This window comes from Aythya marila (genome assembly GCF_965140915.1).
Source record: "Aythya marila genome assembly, chromosome: 7".
Taxonomy (NCBI): Eukaryota; Metazoa; Chordata; class Aves; order Anseriformes; family Anatidae; genus Aythya; species Aythya marila.
The window spans coordinates 20,713,773-20,740,596 of record NC_139048.1 but is presented as its reverse complement, the minus strand read 5'-3'; the positions used below and the strand labels follow the sequence as shown (position 1 = coordinate 20,740,596).

At 47.9% G+C, this 26,824-nt stretch overlaps 3 protein-coding genes across 7 annotated transcripts in view; 2 read left to right on the top strand and 1 right to left on the bottom strand.

The window, feature by feature from the left end:
- Positions 1-3,732, top strand: part of LOC309880061 (uncharacterized protein) — a 31,133-nt gene extending 27,401 nt beyond the window's left edge. For 2 of the 5 annotated variants that reach the window (XM_082764513.1, XM_082764517.1), the window contains exons 8-9: positions 1,191-1,310; positions 1,790-3,732. In XM_082764513.1, coding sequence (XP_082620639.1) covers positions 1,191-1,287 — 97 coding nt within the window. In that variant the 3' untranslated portion in view covers positions 1,288-1,310; positions 1,790-3,732. Of the gene's footprint in view, positions 1-1,190; positions 1,320-1,789 lie in introns of all 5 variants that reach the window. The other 3 variants (XM_082764516.1, XM_082764515.1, XM_082764514.1) reach the window with 3 other exon arrangements.
- A 470-nt stretch (positions 3,733-4,202) lies between these two features.
- ZP4 (zona pellucida glycoprotein 4) lies at positions 4,203-10,354 on the bottom strand. Its single transcript, XM_082764391.1, has 12 exons — positions 9,493-10,354; positions 9,058-9,179; positions 8,877-8,979; positions 8,397-8,552; positions 7,840-8,027; positions 7,576-7,673; positions 7,110-7,240; positions 6,723-6,912; positions 6,504-6,651; positions 5,842-5,920; positions 5,423-5,539; positions 4,203-5,348 (listed from the first exon to the last, which is right to left on the bottom strand). The coding sequence occupies exons 1-12, from the start codon at positions 9,689-9,691 to the stop codon at positions 5,218-5,220; spliced, it is 1,662 nt and encodes a 553-aa protein (XP_082620517.1). The 5' UTR covers positions 9,692-10,354; the 3' UTR covers positions 4,203-5,217.
- Positions 10,355-13,497: 3,143 nt separating this feature from the next.
- LOC309879932 (cytochrome P450 2C9-like) lies at positions 13,498-19,934 on the top strand. The gene is made up of 9 exons (XM_082764286.1): positions 13,498-13,704; positions 14,032-14,194; positions 15,203-15,352; positions 15,755-15,915; positions 16,160-16,336; positions 16,862-17,003; positions 17,438-17,625; positions 18,816-18,957; positions 19,476-19,934. Exons 1-9 carry the CDS (start codon positions 13,525-13,527, stop codon positions 19,655-19,657), a joined length of 1,485 nt encoding a protein of 494 aa, XP_082620412.1. The 5' UTR covers positions 13,498-13,524; the 3' UTR covers positions 19,658-19,934.
- The last annotated feature ends 6,890 nt before the right edge of the window (positions 19,935-26,824 follow it).

Here is a 26,824-nt window from a genome sequence, read left to right as displayed (position 1 = left end):
GCCATCTTGATAAAAGCAGTTGAGCTCAGGAGCTTCACTGATGCTATCCCACAGTCCCTTGCTAGGGCAGGATCTAATTTAGGAAGCTTTGGACAATCCCAGCCTGGCATTCCTGTTCAGACACATCCATCTATTTATCTATGGGAGTTGCAGCTTTAAGGTAGCTGCGTGGGCTTGAGCTAACCTCAAGGTACGCTATCTTTCGTGGTAAGGATGTTAGTTTCAACGTGACAGCCACGGAAAGCTCAGAGCTGTATGACAACTACTTGGTGGTTAGGGCAAAGTGAGTGAGGAAGGGCAGCACAACTCCAACATGACAAAACCCTGTTCAGAACTACCCAGCATAAAGGCTGAAAAAATCCTTAGAGCTTGCAGACACAGGTTTGAAGACTGCTCTTCAGAGGGAAGGTTACTACCAAGGGAGATCTCAGTGTTCAGAGGCAGCCAAAGGATTAAAGAAAAGCATCAAGGTATAAATGGGGCGATTTCACTGCAAAAGACATATGTCAATGAAACAAAAATACTACAACATTTAGATTAGAAAGAAAATAAATTAGTAGCTACAAAATAAAAGTCTGCACCACATCAGTCGTAGCTTTGACTTGAACAATTTTTCAAGTTGAAGACAGCTATTAGTTGTTATCTATCCATAAATAGTTTTGAATAGATTTGAAGTAGTGCATTAAAAAAAGCTCACAGCTCCTCTTTCTTAAACAGCAGTTGTTTTTATAAAGGTTAAAAAAAGCTTTTCCAAGAGGTTTCTCTTTCCTAAGTCCTGGAGGCCTAAGCTCAAACCAAACAGGATGTCTTGCACTTGGAAGCAATAAATAATGAACAAAAGAATTAAGATGGGGACAGTCCACAGCAGTTAGCTTAGTCCTGTTCTTTAAAATTCTTTATTTCCTATTTACTCCTTCAGGCCAGAATTTTTAACTTCCCTGTGACATTTGCCCACCAGTCTCTTCCCTGACCTCTAGCTACGCAGAAAACAGATTTTTTTTCCCCCTCCTTCTGGATGCTGCCACAAGTGCCTGGACAGCATCTGTTTTGGAATTTCTGACTGGTGAGGGGGAAAGCTGCTCTGGGTGCTGCTTGGACATTGGGTACATATGCATGGCTTATTAATACTAAAAGCACCACCATGTGTTCTGACTACCGTCAACTTTAATTGTATTTTTCTATTTGTTAAGGCCAGATATTATAACTTCAGAGCTGAGGAAAACTGAGAGGAACTCCATGATCATTCTGGGGCAAAACACGAAGAATGAAAACATATGGCCTTTCTGATAACCTGAATCAAATGGAACAAGGTAAAATAGGTAAAGCAGCAGGTCTTGCCTTTTTTTTTTTTTTTTTTCTTTTTTGTCTCCACACAGCACAGAAATAACACAGTTCTGTTCCTTCATCCAAACATCCTCCAACATGCAAAGGCAGGAACAGGACAGATTCTTGAAGTTCAAATTGACTGGCCCATACACCTTTGTATTAATGGAAGACATCTCACCTTCCCTCCTCCCCTTTTTTTAAGGTAGTCAATTTAAGGCAACCATAGTCATTTAGTCTGTATCACACAGCTGTTTTGCATTGCACAAAGAAGTGCATCAGAAAATTCAATTATCTGCACTCGGTCAGAAGGGCCCCAAATAATAAGCCAACCACATGTCTTGGGAAACCATCTGCCCATTATCAAAACAGACTCACCTTCATCTTCCATCTCAACTCAGCCCACTGAGTAAATGCAGAGAACCCCTTTCTTATCTCTCACATTCACAATGTGTTTCTGTTTCAGAAAGAAGTGAGAGCAGCAATGGACGCAAAATTGAAAAGTCTGGGGTTGCTTTGTGCACCATGCATCCTCCAGCTGTTGACAGAGCAACTCTGACTTGAGTGCTGAAAGGGAAAGAAGGAAGGGGGAGGTGAAGAAAGGTCCGAGGACAGGCACGTGCTCAGCTACATACGGCTTCACTCCTGAAACTGAAATATACACACAGAATCAAGCAGCAGACAAAAACTGCAGCCCACATCTTGGCAGTATGATCAGCAGAGACTTTTAAATGAGATTTGGTAACCGTTCTTCCTATCTGAGTTCAGAACAGAACTGCCCAAAATGCTGAAGCTTTTAAGTTGTCATAGCTTTGTGGGGACCACCTCCAGCTGAAATAAACTTAAGCCTCACAGTAGACAGCAGCATCTCAGGGGGTTCAACTTGCCATCTGCTTGTCCCCAGCAGAGTTCCTTCCTTCAGAGCAGCGTCCTGCTAGCTCTGCAGTTTTACTCAAATCCAACAGGAAAAAAAAGATGTAAGTTTTTTTTCAGGTCCCTTCCCAAATCCACCACCAACTTCTACTTCCCTGGGGCTGCACCTTCTGCAGATTCCCCTTGACTTCAGTGGCAGCCTATGCAGAAGTCACTATATTGAGTGGCTCTGCAGAAACAGGCATTTTGAGAGATGGGAGGGCACACCAAGGGCAGCACCTTGCCCAGCTCCCGGGCAGCCCAGCTCCCTGGCAGGCCAAGATACTCATCTTCTCAAAGAGCAGAGCTGCAAGGATGAGTAGTTCAAATATATACATCCTCTATAATCTGTGCCTTTTTCCCCAGGGCTGTTCTTTTGGGTCTGTTAACTTCTGTGTAATGCTGCGGCCCTGCTTGGTGGCTGCCTTATTGCTGTGTGCCCACTGATCTGACACAGAGGACAGACAGCACCTGCTTCTGAAGGTCCCATGGGAGCAGTGAACTGCTCACCAGCTCTTACTGGTAGTAGCACAACAATTCATGCACATGGAGTAAAGATTCAAATAAGCCAACTTAGCCTCTTATTAAAGGGATAAGAGATTTACTGCCCTTAATTGTAATGTAATTGGAAGTCAAACAATTGCTGTTTAAAACCCCTTCCAATCCATTCTTCCCTGTGAACGGAAGATTTGAGACACTGGCAGGAGTGGGTCAGTTTCACCAAGCTTAGCCTTTCAGTAGCAGGTGCTTCCCTTTGCTCACCCAGATCAACTGGAGCCCCTGAAGTTCTCAAAGCCAGAGCAGGATTCCTCCTGAGATGCAGAGTACCCCAGCCCCAGAAGGCTGGTCTGGTCCCAGTTCTAGTAGCAGGTGGTAACATGAGGCAAAGAGCTGCTGCTCACTGGAAAAACAGGTCACCCTTGCTCAGCACACCTACAGTTCACAGGTGAAGTTCATTGTGATTGTTGTTACTTATCTCAAAAACAAATATACAAACAGGTCCATGCTGACTCAGTTAGCACCCTAAAAAAAGGTGCTGCATATAATATTTCAGTTGTCCTTAGTTGTAGCTGCTGTTGTGAGACTTGGTTATTCACTGTATATCTTGCTAGCTTCACCCAGAGCTAGAAAGATTTATAACTTGATTATTCTGTGAATAGTCTGTATAACTCCATAAATACAGGGGGCTAAAAATCCTGCCTTAACTTACACCCTCCTTTATCTCTCCAGCTTTACAGAGGCCATGAGGAATGTGAATCAGTGCAGAACTGGACTTAGTTTTTTTTAAGACAGTCATGGACTGGTATTTCCCCATTCCCCCACCCCATTCATTTTTAGTTTTTTTTAATAAGATAAACTAGCACTCTAATTACAGCATTATATGAAATATATTCATGTATTTTCAGAAATATTTATAACATGTAACATACTGTATAGTTCTCCACTCCAAGCTATGCTTGTATTACAATGTAATAAAAAGCACCACTTACAAAATAACCAGTTTCAGATGTTTTATTGGTGAACACCAATAAATAAATGCATGAATAAAAGCATGATCTTGGCCTCACCACAGCTGCAATGATGGAAGGAGTTTAGCAGCACTGACCCTATGCTCCATACCACATAGTTGTACAGCTGAACTAAAAGTGTTGTGGGTCACTGTAGGCATTGTTTTAGACCCCTTCAGATGAAGGAAAGCTGTTCTGTTCAGGAGGGTGGCACAGCCTGTGACTGAGACAAAGGCTGAGGACAAGCAGCCCTGAGGCCAGTCGGTGCGTGTTATCTCCATTCACAGTAAGCTAGAGAAGGTGCTGACACAAGAAATCACATGCACTTAAAGAAAGCAAATCAAGGAGAATAAGTGAGACCCAGCAAAGGAGAGGAAACACCTAGAGAGGAAAAAAGAAACAAAGCCTGAAGTGAAGTCTGAAGTCCCACCACTCTGAGTCAGTTCAGCAACCCATAGAGGGCAGCAGAGTATTTAGGCAGGCGCTGCCCTCTCCTCAACCAACCACCCTGCACCTTATCATAAGCTTTCTGCACAAGTACTGCATGCCTTACAGATGCATGGGAAGGCTCCAGTAGGAGCCCAGAACATGCTTGTAGATATCAGCTAGCACATGCAATTAAGAGCAGTGCAAGAGGACCCTGACTGGTGTACTGAAGAGGTGTGGCAAGCACTACTCATTCAATTGCCCAGATAATTAACATTACAGGCTGCCAAACACTGATCATGAGGCACATTATGAGTTCATGCACTGCTTTGCCAGACAGAGCTCCACCTGTACCAAAACCATTTAACTGCAAGAGGCACTCCCTAAAGGAGGAAGGTATTGGACCTATCCCCAGCTGATGATTTCTCCAGCCTGTGATACCACCCACTCACTCCCACAAAACTTAAAGGAGAATATCATCTGCTCTTGTCCTAACTAGAGTCAGGAAAAGAAGTCAGGACTAAGAGCATTTACTGTCCTGTCCTAGAGATACCAGGAGAGATCAGTTCTGCTGAAAAAAGACAGCTTAAACTTAGTGATAGTCCTCCCTATAGCCATACAGCTGCTCTATATGCCCCCCAAAAGACAGTGCACATGCAGAATCTGCTTCGCATTAGTTTCATAGCAGTCATGCTCAGTGTTTGAGAGGAACCAAGATAAGCACTTTGGTAAGTACTTCTAAAGGCTAGCTTAGCCACTGACAAACACAGACCCCACCCAGCATCGCTCCTGGTTCAGCCTGCAGCTTCCCAGGGCACAACAGGGGCTCCTTCTTGACAAGGAGAGAGTTAGCACCAATTCCAGAGCTGAACAGCCAGAAAGTGAGATGCATTTATCTCAAGAGCATTTGGAAAGCTCTTGCAAGAATCATTTTTGTCTTGCAAAAAAAAAAAAAAAGTTACATCCAGGGCTTACCCCTGTTCCACTTCTCATGACCCAGGCCAAGCAGAAGGAGGTACCCACAGACACAGACTGTTTGGGAGCCACTTTATTGCAGTGCATTGACTTCATGTGCTACAGGCACCTTCCTCCACCTCAGCACAGCAGCCACTACCACCACCACAGTTGCCACAGCAGCAAAGCCAAGAGCCCAGGGGGCTGCAGCAAGCACAGCTGCTCCTGTAGGGGAAACAAAGCTCTGGTTAAGAGAGAAAACAGCCCTCTTACCCAGCCTGGCTGTGCTGCATACTTACTGAGGCTATCCACAGCAGCTTCTTGTCTTAGCTCATTCTGGAGGAAAATAACAGGGCCTTTGCTGGAAACATGGGAAGCACCATCCTGGATGTTGTGGTCAGCACTCCTCTTACCCCCTGTGGAATAGCAGGAAAGTCTTAGGTGACAAGATGACTAAACTATGAAGGTCAGCACACTTTGTCCAGCTCACCTTCTCACCACATGGCCAAGCCTTCCACATGAGTCAGAACAGAGTTAACAGGCTGAAGACCCCGTATCTTTTTGGCACAAGGGCAAGAGCCCTTCCTCAGTGGAAGGGATCAGGAAGGGCCTGTCAAGCTGTACCAGGGATCCAGCCCATTGCTGGGCTCCTACTAGCTGGGAGCCTAGACCCCTGCTGCCCCTCTGGATGGGGATGCAGTAAGGCTAGGACACTTACTGGCTCCAGCAGGACAAGCGGTGGTGCAAGACTCCTGCGCAGACCGGTGGCACACTGAGGCACTGCAGTGCAGGTACACCTAGAAAGGGGACATAGCCTTGAATCACCTAGTATCTGTGGGCAGATATCTCAGTGTGGTACATTGATCTGACCAGCGGCTAAACACCCACATACCACTCACTCACCCAGCAGGACAGGGAGAGAAGTAGAAGAGCAGAACCAAGAAAGCTTGTGGCTTAAGAGGAAAAAGTTTAATAAGTGGAGGAAGTGGGAGCAGAGAAAACAAAAACTAAATGACAGGTGATACAAAGGCAATTCCTCACACACCCCTTCCCACAGCAGGAGGGAAGTCCAGCCAGTGTCTGAGCAGTAGACTAATCAGAAAAATCCCTGCAGTTTTCATTCCTGAGTATGTTGTCATGTAGTATTGAATATCCCTTTGGCTGATTGGGTCAGCTACATGAGCTGACCTCCCTGCTTCTAGGCTACTCCATATCTGCTTGGTTGGATTTGGTGAACATCACCTAAGTACTATGGAGTTAGATTCAGTCCAGATATCTCCCAGGTACCAAAAGGACAAGAAGAGTCTCAGACATGAACGAGTTTATTGTTCACATATTACTTGCTGAGGAAGGAGCTAAGCAACCAATACACCATCTTACCAGTCCAGAGAGCATCTCTTGGGAAATGGAGTCCACAAAGGTGAATGTGTAGAGGGTGAAACGCTGGTAATGCGATGGGAACTGTAGTCCTGAGGCAATACTCAGAGGCACCAGCTGTGTTTGATAGTTGTCCCCTGCATAAGGGCACCTAAGAAAGGGGCCAGAAATTTAAGTGCATATCACTCCCCTGATCCCCAAAGCTATTTACAATACACTTACCCATCCACCAACACAGGCCACTGCATCTGTTGGTGGGGATTGATACTTGGAGTGGCCCAGCAGTGGTGCAGGACCAGAACCAGCTCAGGGTCTGTTCTCTGAAGGATCCTAACTTCAACATAAACAGGGTCTCTCAGAGCCTTCACAACAGGATAGTCACTGTCAGTGTAGTAGGAACCATAGCTTTTATCTGGGAGAGAAGAAACAAGTCATTTTAGAGCACGAATAATCAGACAGAGCATGTCGTTCATAGTTATATCATTAAGTCCCTACAGGGGCAGGGGAAAAGCAGTACCCATTAGGTACACCCATTAAGAGACCCTTAACACCCAGTGAAGACCAGAGTCCCACCCCAAGAAGCTAGAGCAAGTAGCATGGACCTCATACCTGAAGCAACACGCAGCTCCAAGGACAGAGGACCCGGCTGGGACACGGCAGGGAGTGGTGGCAGTGTGAAGACCTGAACACTCAGGGGGATGAAGCTCCCAGTGATCAAGTAACTACAGCGGACATGTAGCCTGGTAGAACAGGAACACCCCAAGTCAAGCAAGTTCACTCTGATGCTGAGTATCTACCTTTCTCCAAGGCTGAAACCTAATGATCTCCTTAAGTTAGTTATAGTCCCAGTCTCCCCTCCAACACTTCCTTTTACCTACTAGAAGTTCCCTGGAGTTCAGATTGCAATCTGTAGCATCACTGATCAGCAACAGCTTTACTCCTCTGATTAGAGAATCAGGGACACGCCAGTCCCTACCCTACACCAGTGTCCCTGTTGTGAGCTCAGAACTTGCAACAAGCAAGAATGCCTCCAGGAAGGCTGCACATAGCAGCAGTCCCAGCTCCAGAGTATTACCTGAAAGTGCTGTCCCTAGTGACAGAGCCAAGGCTCCCAGTCTTCACATCCCTGGATGCCACCAACTCATTCTCATACACAGCGTGGTCTCCAGTGACCTGCAACAACAGACCAGGCACTGTGGCTGCAGTAAAGCCAGGCTGCAGAACAGTGTTTGGCCTCCAGAAGCCTGTAGGGTGCCCACTAAATAGCCAAAGCCACATCAGGCTTCTCCAGGTCTATGTGGAGCTCGCAGTCCTGCCTGGTGACAGCTGCAGCTCCTACCTGAAAAGTAGTGCCACAGGCAGAAAGTGGGAACTGGTACACAACAAAGGCACTGTTCTTCACTACAGGGGTGCAGCCAGCACTTGGCCCACTGGCCAGACGCACAGAGTCCAGGATAACAGGTGGCAGGGTCACATCCCGAGAGACAGCAATGGAGAACCGGCCATCTGGTGTGCAGTGAGCTGTCACTGGAGGAAAACAGTCAGCTTTGAGTTCAGGGACAAACAGCCCTACGCATCACAGCGGAGACAAGAGCAGCAAGTCCTGCAGGTCCTCCTGCCTCTAAGCCCCAGAGCACACACTGAGCACAACAACGTGCAACTGCAGCCAGCTCTATAGACTTGTGCCCCACAGTAACACTGATCCTGGCCCTAAAGCCAGCTCTGTTGCAATAATCAAAGTGACTGGACACTTCCATGAGGCAGTATCCTTGACAGCCAAAACCACAACCCTAAGCCACCTGTGGGCCTGCTATGCACCAACCCTGCTCTGCCAAGGAAAGGAAGCTTCCCAGCCAGCAGCTCCTCCAGGAGGGGAGAACAGGGGCCTACACTTACCTGTGTTGCCATAGTAGCAAGTCTTCACCCTGTCCCTGGGGTTGTAACAACAGCCCCGTGCTTCACAGTCTCCCTGGCTGACAGGGGAGGAGGCACAGGGCAGCCGGTCCTGGCTGCGGACAGCAGAGCAGACGCTGCTGCTTGGGGCATCCAGGGCTGCAAGAGGTAGCATAAGTTTTCAGAAAGCACAGGAACAGTAGGGGTATGTGTGTGTGTGACAAAAACAGAGAGGACAGTGGTGTAAGTTGTCCTGATGACTCTGCATATAAATCAAGGGAAGTTTCATGGACTCAGGTGAGAGTCAAACACACGGCCCAGAGCTGGCTGAGGCACAAGTGCCCAGCAAGCTGGGCTCCTGCATCCACATCCTTCCCCAGGGAGTCTCCTGGGCAGCCATGAGCTCCCCTTCCCAATCCCAGGCTGACTTGGAGCAGCCACTAGGCACAGGCAGGGTTTCCTAAGGAGCTGTCAGAGTCTTACCAGGAAGGTCCACAGGGCACCTGAGCAGCTTCTCTTCCTGAAGAACCCTCTGCCCGGTTGCATCTGTGCCTTCAAGCCCCACAATCATGAGGTAGTTGCCATCCTGGGGGAGAACCACACCAGTCAGGGCAGCCAGAGCAGCAGTAAGCACAGCCCCAGCAGGGTCCCTGGGGTCACTCACCCATTCAAAGACATAGCAGCTGGTGTAGGAGACTGACACTTTCCTGGAGCCGTCTGGAGCCCCCGAAACCCAGAGCCCACAGCCAGAGTCATTGTGCAGGGCATGTGCCTTCCCCTCAGTGTCTAGAGGAAAAGCAGACAGCAGCAGGGGCTTCAGCATGCCACACCAAAAACAGGGACCTGCAACAACCCCAACTTTCTGTAGGAAACAGGGTCCCAACCAGCAGAGGGACACAAGGGAACCCAGCAGCCAGGGCCACCTAAACCTTGCCCATGAGGGCTGGGTCTTATAATCAGCTCCCAAGTCACACACAAAGCACTGAAGCTGTTAGCACTTCACATCAGAGCCAGCCCTTTTCTTCTCATTCCAGCCATACCTCTGCACTGTGTAAAGACAGCAGCAGCCAGAAGGCCCCTTGACATCGCCCTCACTTACCCCAAGCGGTCAGCACAAAGGAAACATTCCCTTCCCAGCCCACGGGTAAGGTGAGCTGCAAGCTATCTGGACCACAAGCCAGCAGGCCAGGTTCATCAAGAAAGCTACCCTGAGCCCCCACAACCAAAGCAAAGGGACCAAGCAACCCCCAGAAGAACAGAGCTCCACACACAGGCCTAGCCTGCCCTACAACACCCATCCTGCTCTCCTGCTGAGGACCATGAAGCACCTGCTCCTACTCTGGCCTTTTAAGTTGTGGAGCCAGCTGGGACCACCAATTCCTGGCGTGTCCAGGTGGACCCAGCCCAGCAGTTTAACACCTTCTATTGCTCTCACCTGGCTCTGAATTGGTCACAGGCTGTTTGCATCCCTTCCAGCAAACCAACAGGTAGGAGCTGAGCTTATGTCAAGAGATGTGTTTGTGTTCATATCACACAGCTGAGAGTGGCTCATCCATGCAATTTACTCTGGAGCCTCGGAAGAGCCTTCAAACTCCTTTTCTGACCCTGAGTTCTTCCCATCACCAGAAGAATCCAGGAGATGTACCTTCTTTTCCCCATGGACCCTACTGCTGCTTTGATTACTTATTACACCACACAAGTGCAAAAAGCCAAGTGTCGATGCTCTTTTTCTCTTTTAAAGGTGCCACTGCTTCAAATGCTAGACACAGGGTGCTGACATGTAAGCACAGAACAATGCTCCACATGAAACCTCTGGAAAACTAGGAAGCTCAGGGAGCTTTGCACAAGCAAAAAGAGGCGATACCCTTGAATACTCCCAACTCCGGACTTCAGCCTTGTTTGCAGTGCAGCTTGTGTGGGGATAGCTGCAGGACTGTTCCAGGGCAGGCTGTTGGGTGACAGGCCCATACACACTGTGGGACATTGATCCTCAGAAGCTGACTGGTTTCCTTTGGGAAGCCTAAAATGGCCCAGAAACACAGATAAGGGTGAACCTCCGTGATCCCAGGAAACATTTTGCCTGCCAGTACCCACTGCCTGCCCATAAATGCAATGCATCTCACACCCTCGCACATACAGTCTTTCCCTTGCAACATGTCAGCCCTTCTGCTCTCGGACTAAAAGTACTGCTCCACAAAGCACAAGACCTTCTCAGCAGTTTTGCACAGCTGGGATTGAGGGAATGGATCCTGACAGGCTGCCTGCTTTTGAGCAGTGCTCATGAACTACGTGTGCTCTCCCCAGCACCTCCTGGGCACTGGGCAGCCATGGTGGAGAGGCACTGGGGAAAACATTTGGACTTTAACAGGGAGGGAAGCTTCAACCTCAGCTAGCACCCTTTTCCACAAAAGGCTGGTCCAGATAATCTTTCAAAGTCCCTTCTAATGTGGACTGCTGTATAAGCCTGTGATCTCTGTAGAAACTGATGTCATACGGAGAAGTGTGCCAAGAAACTTTTGCCCAAGTCTCACAGCCACTGTGAACACCTGAATGGTGTACTTGACTGGATTACTTGCTGATAATTAGGATAATGAAAACAAATAAATAAAGTACTTTGGAGTTAAAGAGACAGTTTTCATTAAATTTTAACTCGCCAATAGTTTGTTTACGCTGATAGGAAAAATATTTACAGGTACTTGAAGAAAACTCTATTTGAAAAAACACCTGGAGTGCTGTAGACTCACCACAGCAATACCTGTGCTGAGAACAGTTTCAGTTAAGTTCCCTTCCCCAGTTTTGGCTCCCCAAAAGCGAGCCTTTGGACCTTTGGGACTCTAGTGCCAGTTGATGGAGGGGTGTACAGCACTGCCACATCCCCTCAGCTTGAGATGCCAAACCCCAGATATGATCTCCTCACCTCCACACTAAATAAAAGACTGTCCACCCAACCTCTTGGAAGATGAGAGCCAAGGCTACAGCCTGCAGCATTGTGCAGAACAGCTGTGCACAGAGGTGTACCACAGTGGACACACTGTCCCCAGAAGCCAAAAGGCATCTGCAGACACCAGGGATGACATCAGAATATCAAAAACTAGCTTGAACTTATTAGCAATAATCAGATACCAGTCTATAAGAAGTGAAATGAGTTTAAAAAAGAAAAACAAGTAAAGATAAAAATATAAAAATATTTGAGAAAGATAAGCAAATTATTGCACCTATGTTAGAGTGCAAGGATGACTTCAATACCCATAGGTAAGCTATTGAAATTTTTGCAGGGGGTGGAGACCTTCACTAGCATCTCTGAGTGAAGGCAAAACTCACATGAATGTGCTGCTGCGCCTCAAACCCAGCACACTCCGACCAAGCATCCAGTTCACCCAGGCCCTCAGCTAATTCCCACCAAGTCACCCATCCCCTAACCTCGTTGGATGAGATCTGTCAGCTTGCAAGAGTCACAGATTTTCTGGGCAGCCTGTTCCACTATACAACCACCTTCATCATGAGGAATTTCTTCCTTAGATCTACTCTAAATCTTTTAATTTAAAACCATTACCTCTTGTACTACTGCTGCACACCCTGGTAAAGAGTTTCTCTTCATCTCGCTTGTGAACCTCCTTTAAGTACTGGAAGGTCACTATACGGTGTCCCTGGAACCTTCTCTACTTTAGGTTAAATGACCCCAAATCTTCCTAGGAGAGGTGCTCCAGCCCTCTGATCATCCCTGTGGCTCTCCTCTGGTCCCACTCCAACAGGTCCATGTCTCCCTTGCGCTGGAGCCCCCAGGGCTGGACGCAGTACTCCATGGGAGGTGTCATGAGTGCGGAATAGAGAGGGAGAATTGCCTCCCTTGACCTATTGGCCACATTTCCTGAGACAGCCCAGGAGATGACTGGATTTCTGTGCTGCAAGTGTACACTGCCAGCTCACATCGAGATTTTCATACACCAGTACCTGCAAGTCATTCTCCAAAGGGCTGTTCTCATCCTGTTCACCACTCTGGTGTTTGTAATTGCCCCAGCCCAGGCGCAGGACCTTGCACTTGGCCTTGTTGAACTTCCCGAGATTTACATGGGCCCACCTCTCAATGTCAGTGTCCCTCTGGATGGCATCCCTTCCCTCTAGAGTTTCCACTGCACCACTCAGCTGGCATCAGCCACAGACTTGCTGAGGGTGCACCCATCAAACATTAACAAAAGAAGAACTTGTTTTGATGATGCCATGTTCCAGAAGTAGGTTGGGTGGGCATTTTTGTCTTTGCAACTGCAAACTATTTCTCAGTTTGCACTAACCTTTACTCAGTCTCTCACAAGTTCAGCTCTTTCTCAGCCTGGGAACCCATTCCCTAGAAGCCCTCTCAAGTTCTTGATTACTCTCTTCTCTACCTCCTCATCTCCCTCTTTCTCTCCTTTACAAAAGCTTGAAGAGGTCAGAGTCTCAAGGTTCCTTTTCATACGTCTCTCTTCTAGTAGGCCCATTGTGTCTATCACCATGCCGGAGACCTTTCTGCCTGTGCTAGGTGAATATTTTATACCTTCCTCTCTTGTGAGGCCATATCATCCCCTAGGGAGAGAAACTGAGGCACTTGCTTTGCTCACAAGACAACACATCCGTGTGTTCAGCACACTGCCTGCAGTGTGACCTCCCCTGCTAGCACCAGGAAGCCTTCAGGAACAAGCAGGGATGGCTGTCCCCACTGAGAACTAACGCAAACAATGCTGAAGAATGGGAAACCCACACGGCACCGAGGTACGCGGAAGGTGCTCTCATAACAGCAAATTTCTGGGAGCACCTCAAGTGGAATGCCCAGCCCATACTATTATGTCCGTAACAATGAAGCTTAAGTGAAACAAATCAAGTCTTACAAGCACATTTTTAACTTAATCTCTGTTGGCCTCTGCAGTTGCTTGAGAGGAGGTGTGTCGTTAATGACCAATTAACTTTGGAGAAGTTCAGTCCTGGTTTTGCAACACGGCAGTCTCAAATGATTGACTAGTAACATTGGATAACTCAGCCACGTGATCAAAAACGTGATGTTGACCCAACAGAGCAGAGCACTTCAGTATATAAGCTCAGGCTTGGGCAGCCCGACTTGATTCCTCCTGAGCCTCTCAAGCTCTCCTCCACTTGGAAAATGGAGCTGCTGGGGGCAGCATCTGTTGTTCTCCTGGTTTGTGTTGTTTGCCTGCTCAACTTCGCAAGATGGAAAATCAGGTCTGGAAAGGGGAAGATGCCTCCAGGACCAGCTCCTCTTCCCATCCTAGGGAATCTGCTGCAGGTGAAACCAAAGGACTTAGCCAAAACCCTTGAGAAGGTAAGGACTCTCTTTTTCCCCTCGGTTTCTTCTCGGGGTGAGAAGTGTGTGTGCTCTGTGCATGGGGACAACATGTGGCTATAGCCTGATGACTGCCAACCCCGGAGGAGCAAAAAAGCCATGGGGATCTCAGCTGTCGTCGTCCCCTCTCCCCCACGCTCTCACCCTTGCTTAGGATCTGATGGCTGACTGACATTTGCCATGAGAGGACCAGATCTTAACCCTGTTGGTCTGTGAGGCTGCACTGCCCGCAGAACAATGCAGCAGTGTGGTCACTTTTCAACTCCTCCTCTCTACATGGCCGTGTTCTCTCTTGCATTTTGACAGCTCAGCGAAGAGTATGGGCCAGTTTTCACAGTGCACCTGGGCTCTGATCCAGTGGTGGTGCTGTGTGGACATGACGTGGTAAAAGAAGCCTTGATTGATCGTGGGGATGAGTTTGCTGCCAGAGGAAGGATGCCACTGGGAGACCGGGCTAACGAAGGATTAGGTATGTTCTGACTGAGCTCCTCCTAAGGCTAAGGGAAGGGCTGAGGACAAGTGTGGCAGGGTATGCATGGGGCATGCCATGCACAAGGACATGAGTGACATGGGGGGGGTCCCACCTGGAGAACAGCAGGCAGGGCAGCCTGCAACTGCTGGCTTCCACCACCCAAAGAGGATTTCTAAGAAATGGGGCTCGATTTATCTCACTGATGCACAGTGGAAAGGCAAGCAGCAACAGCCTCAGGCTGCAGCACAGGAAGTTCTGTGTGGATGTGAGGGATGAATTGTTCACAAGGAGGTTGGGGATCACAGAATCACAGAATTTCTAGGTTGGAAGAGACCTCAAGATCATCGAGTCCAACCTCTACCTAACGCTAACAATCCCCACTAAACCATATCCCTAAGCTCTACGTCTAAACGTCTTTTAAAGACTTCCAGGGATGTTGACTCCACCACTTCCATGGGCAGCCTGTTCCTATGCCTCACAACCCTTTCGGTAAAGAAGTTCTTCCTAACATCTAAGCTAAAACTCCCCTGGCACAACTTTAGCCCATTCCCCCTCATCCTGTCTCCAGGCACATGGGAGAACAGACCAACCCCCACCTCACTACAGCCTCCTTTAAGGTATCCGTAGAGAGCGATAAGGTCGCCCCTGAGCCTCCTTTTCTCCAGGCTGAACAAGCCCAGCTCCCTCAGCCGCTCCTCATAGGACTTGTTCTCCAGGCCCCTCAGCAGCTTCGTCGCCCTTCTCTGGACTCGCTCAAGCACCTCCATGTCCTTCTTCTAGCAAGGGGCCCAAAACTGAACACAGTACTCGAGGTGCGTGCTGGAGAAGGTCAAAAGCAGGCAGCTGGACTACGGGACCTCCAGAGGTTGTCTCCAGACCACAGTACTCTGTGATGCTATGTCATTGCTATTTACAGGGTTAGCATTCACTGTCATCATGAGTCTCCATTTATCTTACATCCAGCGCACCAAAGTCAGGTCTTCGCTCTTTCTCCTTCCTCTGCAGGCATTATTTTCAGCAACAACGAGGGGTGGCTACATGTCCGTCGGTTTACTCTCACCACTCTGCGCAACTTTGGGATGGGGAAGAGGAGCATTGAAGAGAGGATCCAAGAGGAAGCCGAGCACTTGCTTGAAGAGCTCAGAAAAACAGAGAGTATAGTCTATTTTTAATATAGTTTATTTAAAAAAAAAAAAAAAAGAAAAAAAAAGACTGCATTTAGGGAGCCCACGTCCTTAAGCATAAGCTGTGGAGTCTCCATCCTTAGAAGTATTCAGAAGTTGTCAGGACATGGTCCTGGGCAAATGGTTCTAGAAGGGGCTGGACAAGATGATTTCCAGAGGTTTGCCAACCATTTTGTGATTCTGCGAATTGATGTTCCCATGCATTTGGTCTTTGCAACAGCTGCCCCTCGTTACAAAGCACTGTAAGTTTCCACTAACCTGTGAGTTTCCACTAACCATCAGAGGTCAGGTTACCCACGGTAGCTGTAAGTTTTTAGGTTTTGCCTTTTTTTGTGATTTTTTTTAATGGCTTATAACTTTTCTGAACTCACAGAAATGCCCTTCGACCCAACATTTATGCTGAGCTGCACCGTCTCCAATGTCATATGCTCCGTTATCTTTGGGAAACGATATGACTATAAAGACAAGAAGTTCCTGTCTCTGATGAACAACATGAACAACATCTTTGAGATGCTCAGCTCCCGCTGGGGACAGGTACCTTCAGCAACTATTTCACAGTGGTGACATTCTCCCAGGGGAGCAGGAGGCTTCCCTCCCAATGAAGTCTCACTTCAACCTTCAAACCAGGACCCATCAATGTTCTGCTGCTCAAGAGCAAGAAACACCCTTGCAAATGCAGCTGGTTTTGCCAACTAAGTGCAGCTTCTCCCTAGTCCTAACCACTCTTTTTCTCCACCTCTGGGATTCCTACTAAGACCTCCTCTTTCTTTCCTTCCAGCTATACCAGATGTTCCCAGAGATCCTGGATTACTTCCCTGGCCCACACAACAGAATATTCAAAGAAATTGATGCTGTAAAAGCCTTTGTAGCAGAGGAAGTGAAGACACACCAAGCCTACCTGGATCCCAGCTCTCCTCAGGATTTCATTGACTGCTTTCTTAGCAAAATGCAGGAGGTAAGGAGAGAGCATACAGTCCCAGCTCATCCCCAAACACCCTTTCCTTTCCTAACTAATACAAATATTGGGATATCCCCTTGTGAGGGCTGAACACAAGCAACTGTCTGTGCAAGTGGAAAGGCACTGACAACACCCCTGATGTTGCCTGTGCTGCAGCTTACAGCTGGTGGTCTGCACCCTCCATGTTCATTACCCACAGCTGCTTGGACACCAAGACCTACAACTGCTTGCACCAAAACACAGGGGTGTTTGCAGGCTGGTCTTACAGCTGTTGCAATGGAAAGCAGTTGGCACAGCAAGGGCAAGCAGACGGCTATATACCTAACATACAGTGTGCAGTTTCAAAGAAGGCTGCTCTGGGGTCTTGCTTACTGCACAGAGATAGCATTGAAATGTCCTACATGGCTGCCGCACCTTATCAGAGAAATGCAACAGTTCTGGGTGGAAAGCAGGGCCCACGGTGACACAAGAAAGGGCCCTTTTCTCAGTTCAACTAGAGAAATAACCCAGCCTTTTCTCTAGGAAAAAGACAATCCCAATTCCAGCTTCCACTTGAAGAACCTGATAACCACAGCCTTTGACTTGTTTATTGGTGGAACTGAGACGACTAGCACCACCTTAAGATATGGGTTTCTGCTTCTTCTCAAATACCCACAGATACAAGGTACCAGTCTATGATCTCTTCTCCTCTAGCCATTCCCTTGGGCTGGACACAGATCTAATGCTACTGCCTTTTCAACTTTTCTTCTCTCATATGCTACCTAAATGGGCAAAATCCTTGTATGCTCATACCCCTCAAGGGCCATTACACATCCCTCAGCTTCACTGGCCATCAACAGCAAATGCACCCCCTCATCAGCGAGGGATTTGGCTGTGTCCACATCTTTCTCTCTTGCTACTCCTATTTAGCCAAGTTTGTTATAAGGGCATTGTTTGCACAGGCTGCAGTGGAGTTGCTTTCCAGACTACACCAAAATCAATATAAATGCTCCCATCATTTGCTAGCAAATCCATGAGGTTTGTGGACAGCTTAGGACAAGCTGTTTGGGTGGGTTTGGCTTTATTCACCCATCTTATGGTTTGTGCTTCTCTTGACAGAGAAAGTTCAAGAAGAGATTGACCGGGTCGTAGGACGATCACGAAGACCTTGTGTGGCTGACCGGACCCAGATGCCCTACACAGATGCAGTGGCCCATGAAATCCAGCGCTTTATCACCCTCATCCCCTTGAGCGTCCCTCATGCTGTGACCAAAGACATCTACTTCAGAGAGCATTTCATTCCCAAGGTTAGTGGGCAAGCTCCCTCAAGTCCAGCAACAAGGTGGCAGCATGCTTGCTCTCAGGCTGTCGGTTACACGCCTGAAGCTAGAAATGCTGTGACCTGACCATGTCATCACCTGGGCCTTCATAGAGTTTTCCTCAGATCCACAGGCTGCTGTAGCATACCTGCAATTCCTTGTTGCTGTCCCCTGGGCTGAGACTGGAACACTAGGTCTGCCCAACACCTCTGCTCACTTGCTCTGTGGGTTGACCTATCAGTAGAAACATGCTGAGCTCACAAATAGAACAGAGCAGTGTCTCCTCACAAAGGCAGCAAAGCTGGGGAACTGCTCACTGCCATCTGGGGGAGCCTGGCATCTCCTTGGAGGCAGAGTCAGTCTGTGATTATTGAGAGTAGAGACCCCAAGGCAAAATGTGATGGAAACTATTTACATTCAGATGAATGAACAGAACCTGTTTGCCCTGTTCTTACACAATTACTGAGGCAATCCTTGTTGGCCACTCCCAGAGGCAGCCTGATAGGCTAGGGCAGCCCATGGCCTGGTTTGGCCTGGACCACTGCAGTGATGCTCATGTGACTTCCCATCTTCTGAGGGACCACAAACACTGGGGGAACAGCAACATGGGGCCTGTTGGCGTCACGATTTTCATCTGTCACTGTAAAATCAAGACAGCACCCAGGGAACTAGCAGAGTCCAGCTTCTAGCAGAGTGCTCTTTTGTCATCACTTCTGGATCATTTATCCTGTTCCCCAGTCAGGGGCTGCTCAGAAAGTAAGAAGAAAGAGGATGGAGGCGGGAAAAAAATTGTCAGAAGGGAAGAGAGCTACAATCTTGTGTGCTTTTGCTTTTCAGGGCTCACAGAAAAGAAGGAACATTGTACATCTACAAGTTCATTATAGTGAAACACCAAGAAAGAAGAATTAGGTGGGGTGTCCCCAAACAACCAGAGAAAGGAGAGGATAAATGGGCTGAAACAGAAAGGGAACACAGGAGGGGCAGCCAGAACAACTGTCTATGCTGTAACATCTAGCAGGGCCTCCCTAAATGTGCCTCTCCAAAGGGAGAGTCCCCAAAGGGCCACTGAAAGCTCTGGGAGGATTGCACTAGTCAGCTCAGCCTTAACTTGACAGGCAGTTGGGGTAAGTGACCTTAGTCACCTCCCCTTCACTTCTGCTCTTCTTGTCTTACTGCAGGGCACCACAATCTTCCCCGTCCTCAGTTCTGTGCTGTATAACAGCAAGGAGTTCCCAAACCCACATGAGTTTAATCCTGGACATTTCTTGAACGAGAACGGCACCTTTAGGAAGAGTGAACTCTTCATGCCCTTCTCAGCAGGTAACACACAGGCTTCCTCTCCCAGGAGCTGCTGTCCTCCCCTGGGGGAACCACCCTGCTTTTTCCCATAACACCTGCTCCCCGTGTGGTCCTGCCACTACTTCCCTGGGGCTCGCTGCTCTCTGTGTACCTACTCTCTGCTGTTCCTTCCCACCCACATCAGCCCTCTCTTTTGGGGGCTTTTTAGAACTCCTACTGGGAGCTGCCACTCTTTCTGGGCACCTTTAAGTAGGCTACTCGCAACCACTCACCTACCAACAGCCCCAGCCCTCCTCTTTCTCACCCACGCTGTGTCACCTCACTCTCTCGACCTCTCCACGTGATGCCTCCTCCCTCCACTCTCCAGGCTTCTCCTGTTCTTCGTTCACACACCCAGTCAGTCACCTCCCTGCTGCTATTTACTAGCTTTATTTACTAGCTGCACCTAGTAAACAAAGCTGCATAGCACGTAGGCCTAGCACAAACTCCAACCCACACAGCAGCACCTGCTCAGCGCTATTTGTTGTCTTTACTTCCAGGGAAGCGAATATGCCCTGGAGAGGGCCTGGCACGCATGGAGATATTCTTGTTCCTGACCACCATCTTGCAGAACTTCACCTTGAAGGCTGTCCTCAAGCCTGAGGAGCTCAGCATAACCCCTACGCTGAGTGGATTAGGAAATGTTCCTCCCTTTTACCAGCTCTGTGCTCTTCCCCGCTGAAGGGCACAAAACCTCTGTGCGGTGTTCCCTAGCCCATCTAGTCTTCTATATCTCTACGCCTCTACTAAATCCAATGACAGGAGTATTGGCTCACCTACACAACACCTCCAGGAAGATAGCTCCCAGAGTCCCAGGCTCTTCAAACCACTGACACTGTGTGTGCTCACTGAGTGCAGAAGTCCCACTGAACAGCCAAATTGCTTACAAACAGGGCTCCTGCGGCTGCCCACGACCTGCAGCACGTGTCCCGCTGAGGGCAGCATGCTCTACTGATGGACAGTATGGTACGTGTACATTAACAGCCCAATAAAGAAAAATCTATTTATGAGGCCTTGAGCTGCTGCTTTCTTTGGGTTGGGGCAGTCCCCGCAGCCACTGCTCCACTGCAGAGCAGGTCACAGCACCTGTGGCCACGGTGCTGCCAGAAGAGCTGACCTTCCCAGGGCGAAAACCCCTGCCTGCTTCACCACCAGATTCCTGCTGCTGCCTGCAAGGAACCCTGCCAGCGCTGCAGCCTGCAGAAGAACAGCGGCAGCATCCCTCCTGGATGACAGCACTCCTCCATTCACAGGCTGAAGCTCTGGCTACTTTCAGTGCTGTGCCCCTTTGGTGGGACCTCTGTCTCTGCCTGGGTGCCCCTCTCATTCCTAGGGTACTCCATGGCCCAGCCTTTCCACAGGCGGGGAGCATCTTCCCTACGGCTCCTCTTTCTTCCCAAAGCATTTTCCAATACAACCCTGCCTGTCACCGTGGCCACCCAGCATCCTCGCATGAATCAAGATGGGGCTGCAGAGGAGACCATTTCTCTGAATGGTGTCTCTTACTGAAATCATAGAAGAATAAGCATTCCTACTTCACCTCCTGGCTGAAATACCTGTTGTAGGGGCACAGAGAAAATAGTGTGAGTGAGACACCACTGTGGGTAAGGATTAGCCGAGAACTAAGGGAAATTGCCATCCCTGGGGCTAAAGTCAGCAGCTGGAACTTCACTCCTTCCAGTTTTCTTGGGCTTATCACTTCACCTCATTTACAGTCTAGTCTCCTTCTGTCAAATGAAAACATGGGTTCATTCATGTTTTCCCAAGCAGTTGTGAGGAGCTCAAGAACCTGAATGTGGGGATTCCAGCAAACACTCTACTTGTCCACTCTACTGTCACTACAAGGATTTAGATGTTCTTTATTAAAATAAACTAAATTCAGGAGAACAGCAAGACCACCTCTCCCACAGCACTTTGTTACTTCCAAAATGAGGGGAATCTCATTTTGCTTCCATATCTCAGAGGCATAATTCCAAACGGGTTCTTTCGCCATGCAGTCTCTTTGTCCTGTTCTCTAGAATTTCCTGTATGCACAAAGAGAAAACTCTTGTTCATGAAATGCAGCTGTGTAGCCCCTAGTGTCCAGGAAAAGGATTGTGTCTGTTATTTCTGGTTCCAGCCACAATTTGGTGCTTTTCTCTCAGTGAAAGGGAGGATGATTTTCATAAACGTATTCCACCACAGGTGGCTCTCTTCTGGGCTTATTCATCCTTGGGGGCTTTGCCTGTGCTTGGATGTCTGGTCTGAAGTGTTTTTGTTGATCTCCATTTACGTAGACGTTTGTCGTCTCCTCCATCATGGTCAGATAAAAGTCCTAGAAGCAAAATATTATTTCTGCAATGGCTGTAACAAAATACTCAGGCTAGAGAGAATACAGTGCATGAGAATTCCTGCCTTCCTTTGGAAATGTTTGGCAGTATTTTGAAGAAAATGTATTTGCTCATATTTCAGGTTCATTCCTCCCTCCATTTTTGCCCATGCAGGATGCAGCTGGAATACCTGTGTACTCTAAAAACAATGGCACTCTATTGCTGGCCCCTCATCTGAGATTGCACCAGACAGACATACAGCTAGAAACAGCAGTAGTGTAGGAGCCACAGGCAAGCATGGGGAGAGAGCTTTCCATGAAGTCTCTATTATTTGTCTAGGGCTACCCTTAAAGCCAGTCCTTTGTTTAGTAACTCACTCGGAAGCCTGTGTGCTACAGTAAGAATCAGTTAACAGATGACTTACATCTGGAGGTCTGGGAGGAGATCGTTCATATTCGTGTTCTTCCTGTATCTCAGGACAGCCACTTGTCTGAAGAGGTGAGCAGAAAGAGTGACAAACACCACCTATCTACAATTCACCAACAACAGTTCAAGAAGTACAGAGCAGGGAAAAAACGTCCTGTTACCAAAGTGCTCAGAACTCAGAACATACTCGGGGCCGAAATAACCACATGGAATAATATCTAACAATCTAAGCTGGACGTCAAAATGATTTTTCATCTGGGACAATTACACGGGCCACTTGATGTGAGCCCATGGGAATTACCTTGTAGCAGTGAACCCTTGATGCCCAAGAATCGCCTTCACTACATCATCCTAAACCCACCTGGTCCCCTTTAATATAGGGGAAAACACTCACTAGCACAATTACACACAGAGAAAACAAAACAAATCAAAAAAACTTCAACCAACAACAACAACATGGAAATCACCTCCCTCGGTACTGTTACAGGTTTTGTTCTGAAGTAAGAAAACAATGAGCCATGCAAGCCCTAGAGCTGGTTAAAACACCTAGAAAAGTGGTAGGGGGAGGAAAGGGCCATAGAACCATCAGTGTTTGGCTGCCACAATGCTTCCTGATTTTCCTCTTCCGTGGACACATGAATGCTTTTTCACCCCAGAGGAACAAGGCAGGGTACTACACAACCCCCTCGCTCTACCCCACCAATGGGGAGGTGGGCATTTAAACCCACCCCATGGGCTGGAACAGAGGAAAAAGTTGACCACATAGTATGAAACGATGCGGCAGTGTTTGGGGAACTAAATAACACTATTTTGTAGTCAGAGGATTCCTGAACGAATGATTTCCTCTAGCAAATAACAAGAGAAATCCACTGAAGAACAATGATGATAGATTCTTTGGTTACTTCCTGCTAGTTAACGGACCACTTGGCAGTAACTCTCCCATATTTTCACACGAATTTCTCTTTTACCTTTATGATCCTGTAACTCCTAAGCAGAGCAGTGACGGTTTGTGGGTAGGGGTGCCTAGGGGTTCAGTCTTGAACATCCTAAGAGCTGCAGAAGGTACTGAACCAGAACTCTGATGTAGAGGACTAGGCTCACAAGTGGCAAGGCATCCAGGAGATGGAAGGTATTTACCTGCTTTCTGCTGAAGTTTGACCACTGGAGAACACAGACCACTGCCAAGATGACTGCAAGGACCAAGGCCAGGAAGCTGGGTATCCCTGCAGCTACTCCAATCACCCAGGGCTGGTACTAACTCACAAAGAAAGAGAATCAGGTCAAATGCATGCATGGTGATCCTTTAATGCTGTGCTCAGTAGCAGAGTGTGGGGCTAGCATGCAACAAGGATAGCCAATGTGAGAGACAAAACTGCAGCCCTGGGCCACAACAGAGGCATCTAGCCCAGCTGCACCACACATGGGAGTGGACAAAGGTAGCAAAGATTTGATTTTAGAGGGAAAATGCTCCATGAAAACAATCTCATTAAATAACAAAGCAAAGTCTTACCCCATAACAATCTGCTTGGACAGCTGTGTTTCCTATTGTAGTTGCAGAAGTCTAGAAATAAGATGGTTAAAGAACATTGCGAAAATATATTTCATATAAAGCTAACATGGACAGAGGCTAAGCAAGCAGTTGCAAGACTTCAATAACAGCCCATGGTAGGTTACACACTGAGAACTCGGCTGCACCCTGAGGCTGTGGCCTGTGAGTGCCAGTCATAAGCAAGAACCCAGACTTTGGTCCTTCCAGCAATGGCTCTGCCTGGAAGGAATACATGTTCTTCCTCAGAAAGGGGCTTAGGGCTGGAAAAAAAAAAAAAGTGTACGCAGGAAATAAGCACAAATATATGCCAGAGAAAGCTGGACTCTGAAGGGGAAGCAGCAAAAAGGATAGCAGGAAGCCCCAAGAAATGATGTGCTTTTGCAACAGGCTGCTCTCTGTCCCTGCCACATCATCTGCCTGCTTGGCCTTCCCTTGAGCATCAGTCAGTGGAGGGTGCTGCACACTCTGCCTGGGTTCACAGAAGCAATGCATGTAGTGCAGGGCCCTGAAAACTGCGTGTAACCCAAAACAAAACCCTCTGGATTTTTCTGGCCATTGAAAAATGTCCCACCCAGCTCCAAAGGCAGCTGAGGCCCCACGACAAGAAAGCCTATCACACAGTGATGGTGGCAAGCGCATCGCTTGTTATTCCCTTGCCCAGACTGACCCACCGCCTGCAGCTGACAGCTCATGCAGTAAAATACTGCAAACTTACTGGATTTGCCCATTTCTAAATAAACGAGAAAACAGGCACAAATGCAGGACTGGGGGTTCTGTAAGCATCTCACCTGCCCTTATTGCTACAATATAACGTCAGTGGCATTAGGACAGTATGTCAGAGAAGATCCCCAGGAGCCACCCACCCAGAACAGCACCTCCTTCTCTTCCAGAACTTCCCCAGCTCCTATATGTACCACAGTGCTGAGTAGGCAATAGATCTTCATCCTATGCAGTGTACTTACTGTTGTGTTGTAAAAGGCTTTGGAAAATGTTGTTGTCTGCAGAGAAATAACAAAAATACAAATAGAAAATAAAAAACGGAATTGAGTATCAGGTGCCCTGACCATCTGTGGGAGTGGGCAGGGATATTTCTGAAGTGACTGGAGGTGACGGCATGAGAATATACCGATCTGATCTGAATATTAAGTTGTGATAGTTATTCCAGAGAAAACAAAGAGCATGTCGTACTACTTAAGAAAGCAATACAAATAAATAAACTTGAACCGGTTTACTGGAATTGCTTACGCCATGCAGAGCCTCCTCTGAGTAGTCGGGGATTATCGCGCAAGGAGCTCACCCTGGCAGCTAGCTCCCAGTGAGGGAGGACAAGGCTCTTTGTCCCCACAGTGGCTGGGGAGCTACAGGAAAGTGGCAGCTGGTAAGACAGCAAGCACCTCCACCTGCAGCCTCTGAGCCCCAGACCAGCTGCAGTTCCTGCTCTTGTTGATTCAACAGACAGATGAAAAAAGACATTAACTCCTTCCTGACTAAATTGTTTCCACAGGCAGAACAACAGCTGTTTGGTGATGTTTTGCTGCCTGGGGCAGCTGGGATACAGACACTACCATTCTAGGAGGAATGCAGAAAGAGGCTTGGAGAAAGTTAAAAGCTGCTCTCAATCTCTCTTGCTGGTGTAGCTGTACTGTTGGAAGCAGTACTGCGTCCATTAGATGGTGAGCTCTGTGGGCAGCTGAGGCCGCCTGTAGGGACGGGTGCTACTGACAGTGCTGGGAAGGGAAGCTTAGCTTTGAGGCTGGCAATGAGGGCAAGCAGTGCAGAAGCCTCTCCCTCCTCTTCTTTAATCCACAGGAAGCAACTCTGTTAAGACAGGTAGGTTCAATGTTATTACTGAACCCTGGTCAGCACCAGAAACACACAGGAATTAAATAAAAAGGAGCGAAAGAGCAAATCTGCAGAGATCTCCCCTGGAACTGATGTGGAAGGTGACAGGAGAAGACTGAAAGGGAGCTTCACTTTGCATCCACCAAAAGCCAGTAGGGAGGGAGCTGGCAGAAAGCTGCCCTTTTTCTGCCTGCAGGAAGTTCTGCTGCCATGCCCTGAGTTGGGCATGGTTATTTCAGATCAGGGAGGTCAAAGCATGCCAATAAAAGTCTGGATTGCAGTTTATGGAGAAGGAAGGCTCGAACGCAAGCAAGCTGAGAGAGATTTGGCTCTTCAGTCTCAGCCCAGTCTAAGGCCTGTGGTCTAGGAGCACGACACATCACCGGGCGTGAAGGATCATAATGCTCATTGAAAGGTCCAGAACTGATCCTCCCACTACAGACTGCAGCTGGAGGCATGTTCAGAACCGTGGCCTTTACAGGCAGGCCGTGGACATTGAACTGGAAGCATAACCTTTCAACAGCTTGTCGTAGGGACTGCAGATGTTGGGAAATGCCTCTGAGCAGACACAGTTAACAACTGGTCACCAAATGAGAAGGATTGATTTCTTTCTAACTCCCCAGAGGCCCAGGTACCGCTGCACCCAGGCTGCCAGCTGGGAATGAAATACAACAGAGATGTTCTCACCTGAACTTCCTATTGTGCATTCTTTGAGCTTCCTCACTGACACATGCCTTTCTGAACAGCTGACCTGTTAATGTTTGAGCTTGGATATTTATCTTCTCTGAAGCTGTACATTTATTTTATTTCCTTCTTCTCGGTTAAAGACCGTACACTTAATGGACTTCGTGATTATTTCCAGGACTGTGCATATGCAGGTTAAATGAAAGTCCGAAGAGAAGGAGCCACATAAAATGTGTTGTTTACCTCTGTTCACCTCTCTGTGCTCAAGGTATTTGTGAAACTAGATCTGTGTGCGCCGTTGACTGTTAACAAAATCAAGTTGCCAGCTAGCAACAGGTCTATTTGTTCCTTGCAATAACATGACTGGAAGCCCTTGATTTGAGTAGAAATGCTTTTCCTAGCTTATTTAATCATAGTTTCAGACCAGGGGTAAAGACTTAATCCCTTAACACTTGAGGACAGAAAGTATAAAGTAAGCCCTTATTTAAAGGAAAAGCCTGGTTCTGCACTGGAGCAAGACACAGAACTAGCCCGTTTCTCTCAAGTGTACAAGAGCTTAAAGCAATTTTCTCAAGTCAGTTGCAAAAAAAATAAATTACGGAAATTTGTACACTACCCATTGTGAGAGAAAGGATCTTTGCATGTAAATTACTATTGACTTCCAATGTATCAATACTTCTAGTTGTCCCAGCTGAAAATCCTGATCTGCCTGCTCTGACATTTCAAAACTTAAAGTGAGCATAATTCAACATAGTGGTTGCAGACAAATGACTGCAGTGCCCCTGCTTTTGTTTGCCGATTGCCCAGATTACTCTAGCATGATGTTTACAGGGCTCTGAGTGTCAGTGACCTGACGTGAGTTGGGTAGATTTCCCTGCAGCATTAACTACAGGAGCTACTGTCTGCCGAGGGCACATCCTGGGCAAGAGAAAGCTTTATACTGCAGTTTAGCTTAAAAAAGAAAACAACACAACCATGCTTCCACTTTGCCCCAACTGCCCAATACCAGGTGACACCTCCAGGACAGAAAAGCTGAGAT

Bases quoted from the DNA above. Each gene is read 5' to 3' on its own strand.
- ZP4 (XM_082764391.1), bottom strand. From the start codon at position 9,691: ATGGGTGTTGTAGGGCAGGCTAGGCCTGTGTGTGGAGCTCTGTTCTTC. The intron at 8,553-8,876 runs GTAAGACTCTGA...TACCTCTTGCAG, and splicing joins GTGCCCTGTGGACCTTCCTG to CCCTGGATGCCCCAAGCAGC. The intron at 6,652-6,722 runs GTAAGTGTATTG...CCCCTTTCTTAG, and splicing joins TGGCCTGTGTTGGTGGATGG to GTGCCCTTATGCAGGGGACA.
- LOC309879932 (XM_082764286.1), top strand. From the start codon at position 13,525: ATGGAGCTGCTGGGGGCAGCATCTGTTGTTCTCCTGGTTTGTGTTGTT. The intron at 17,004-17,437 runs GTACCAGTCTAT...TTCTCTTGACAG, and splicing joins CAAATACCCACAGATACAAG to AGAAAGTTCAAGAAGAGATT. The intron at 17,626-18,815 runs GTTAGTGGGCAA...GTCTTACTGCAG, and splicing joins GAGAGCATTTCATTCCCAAG to GGCACCACAATCTTCCCCGT.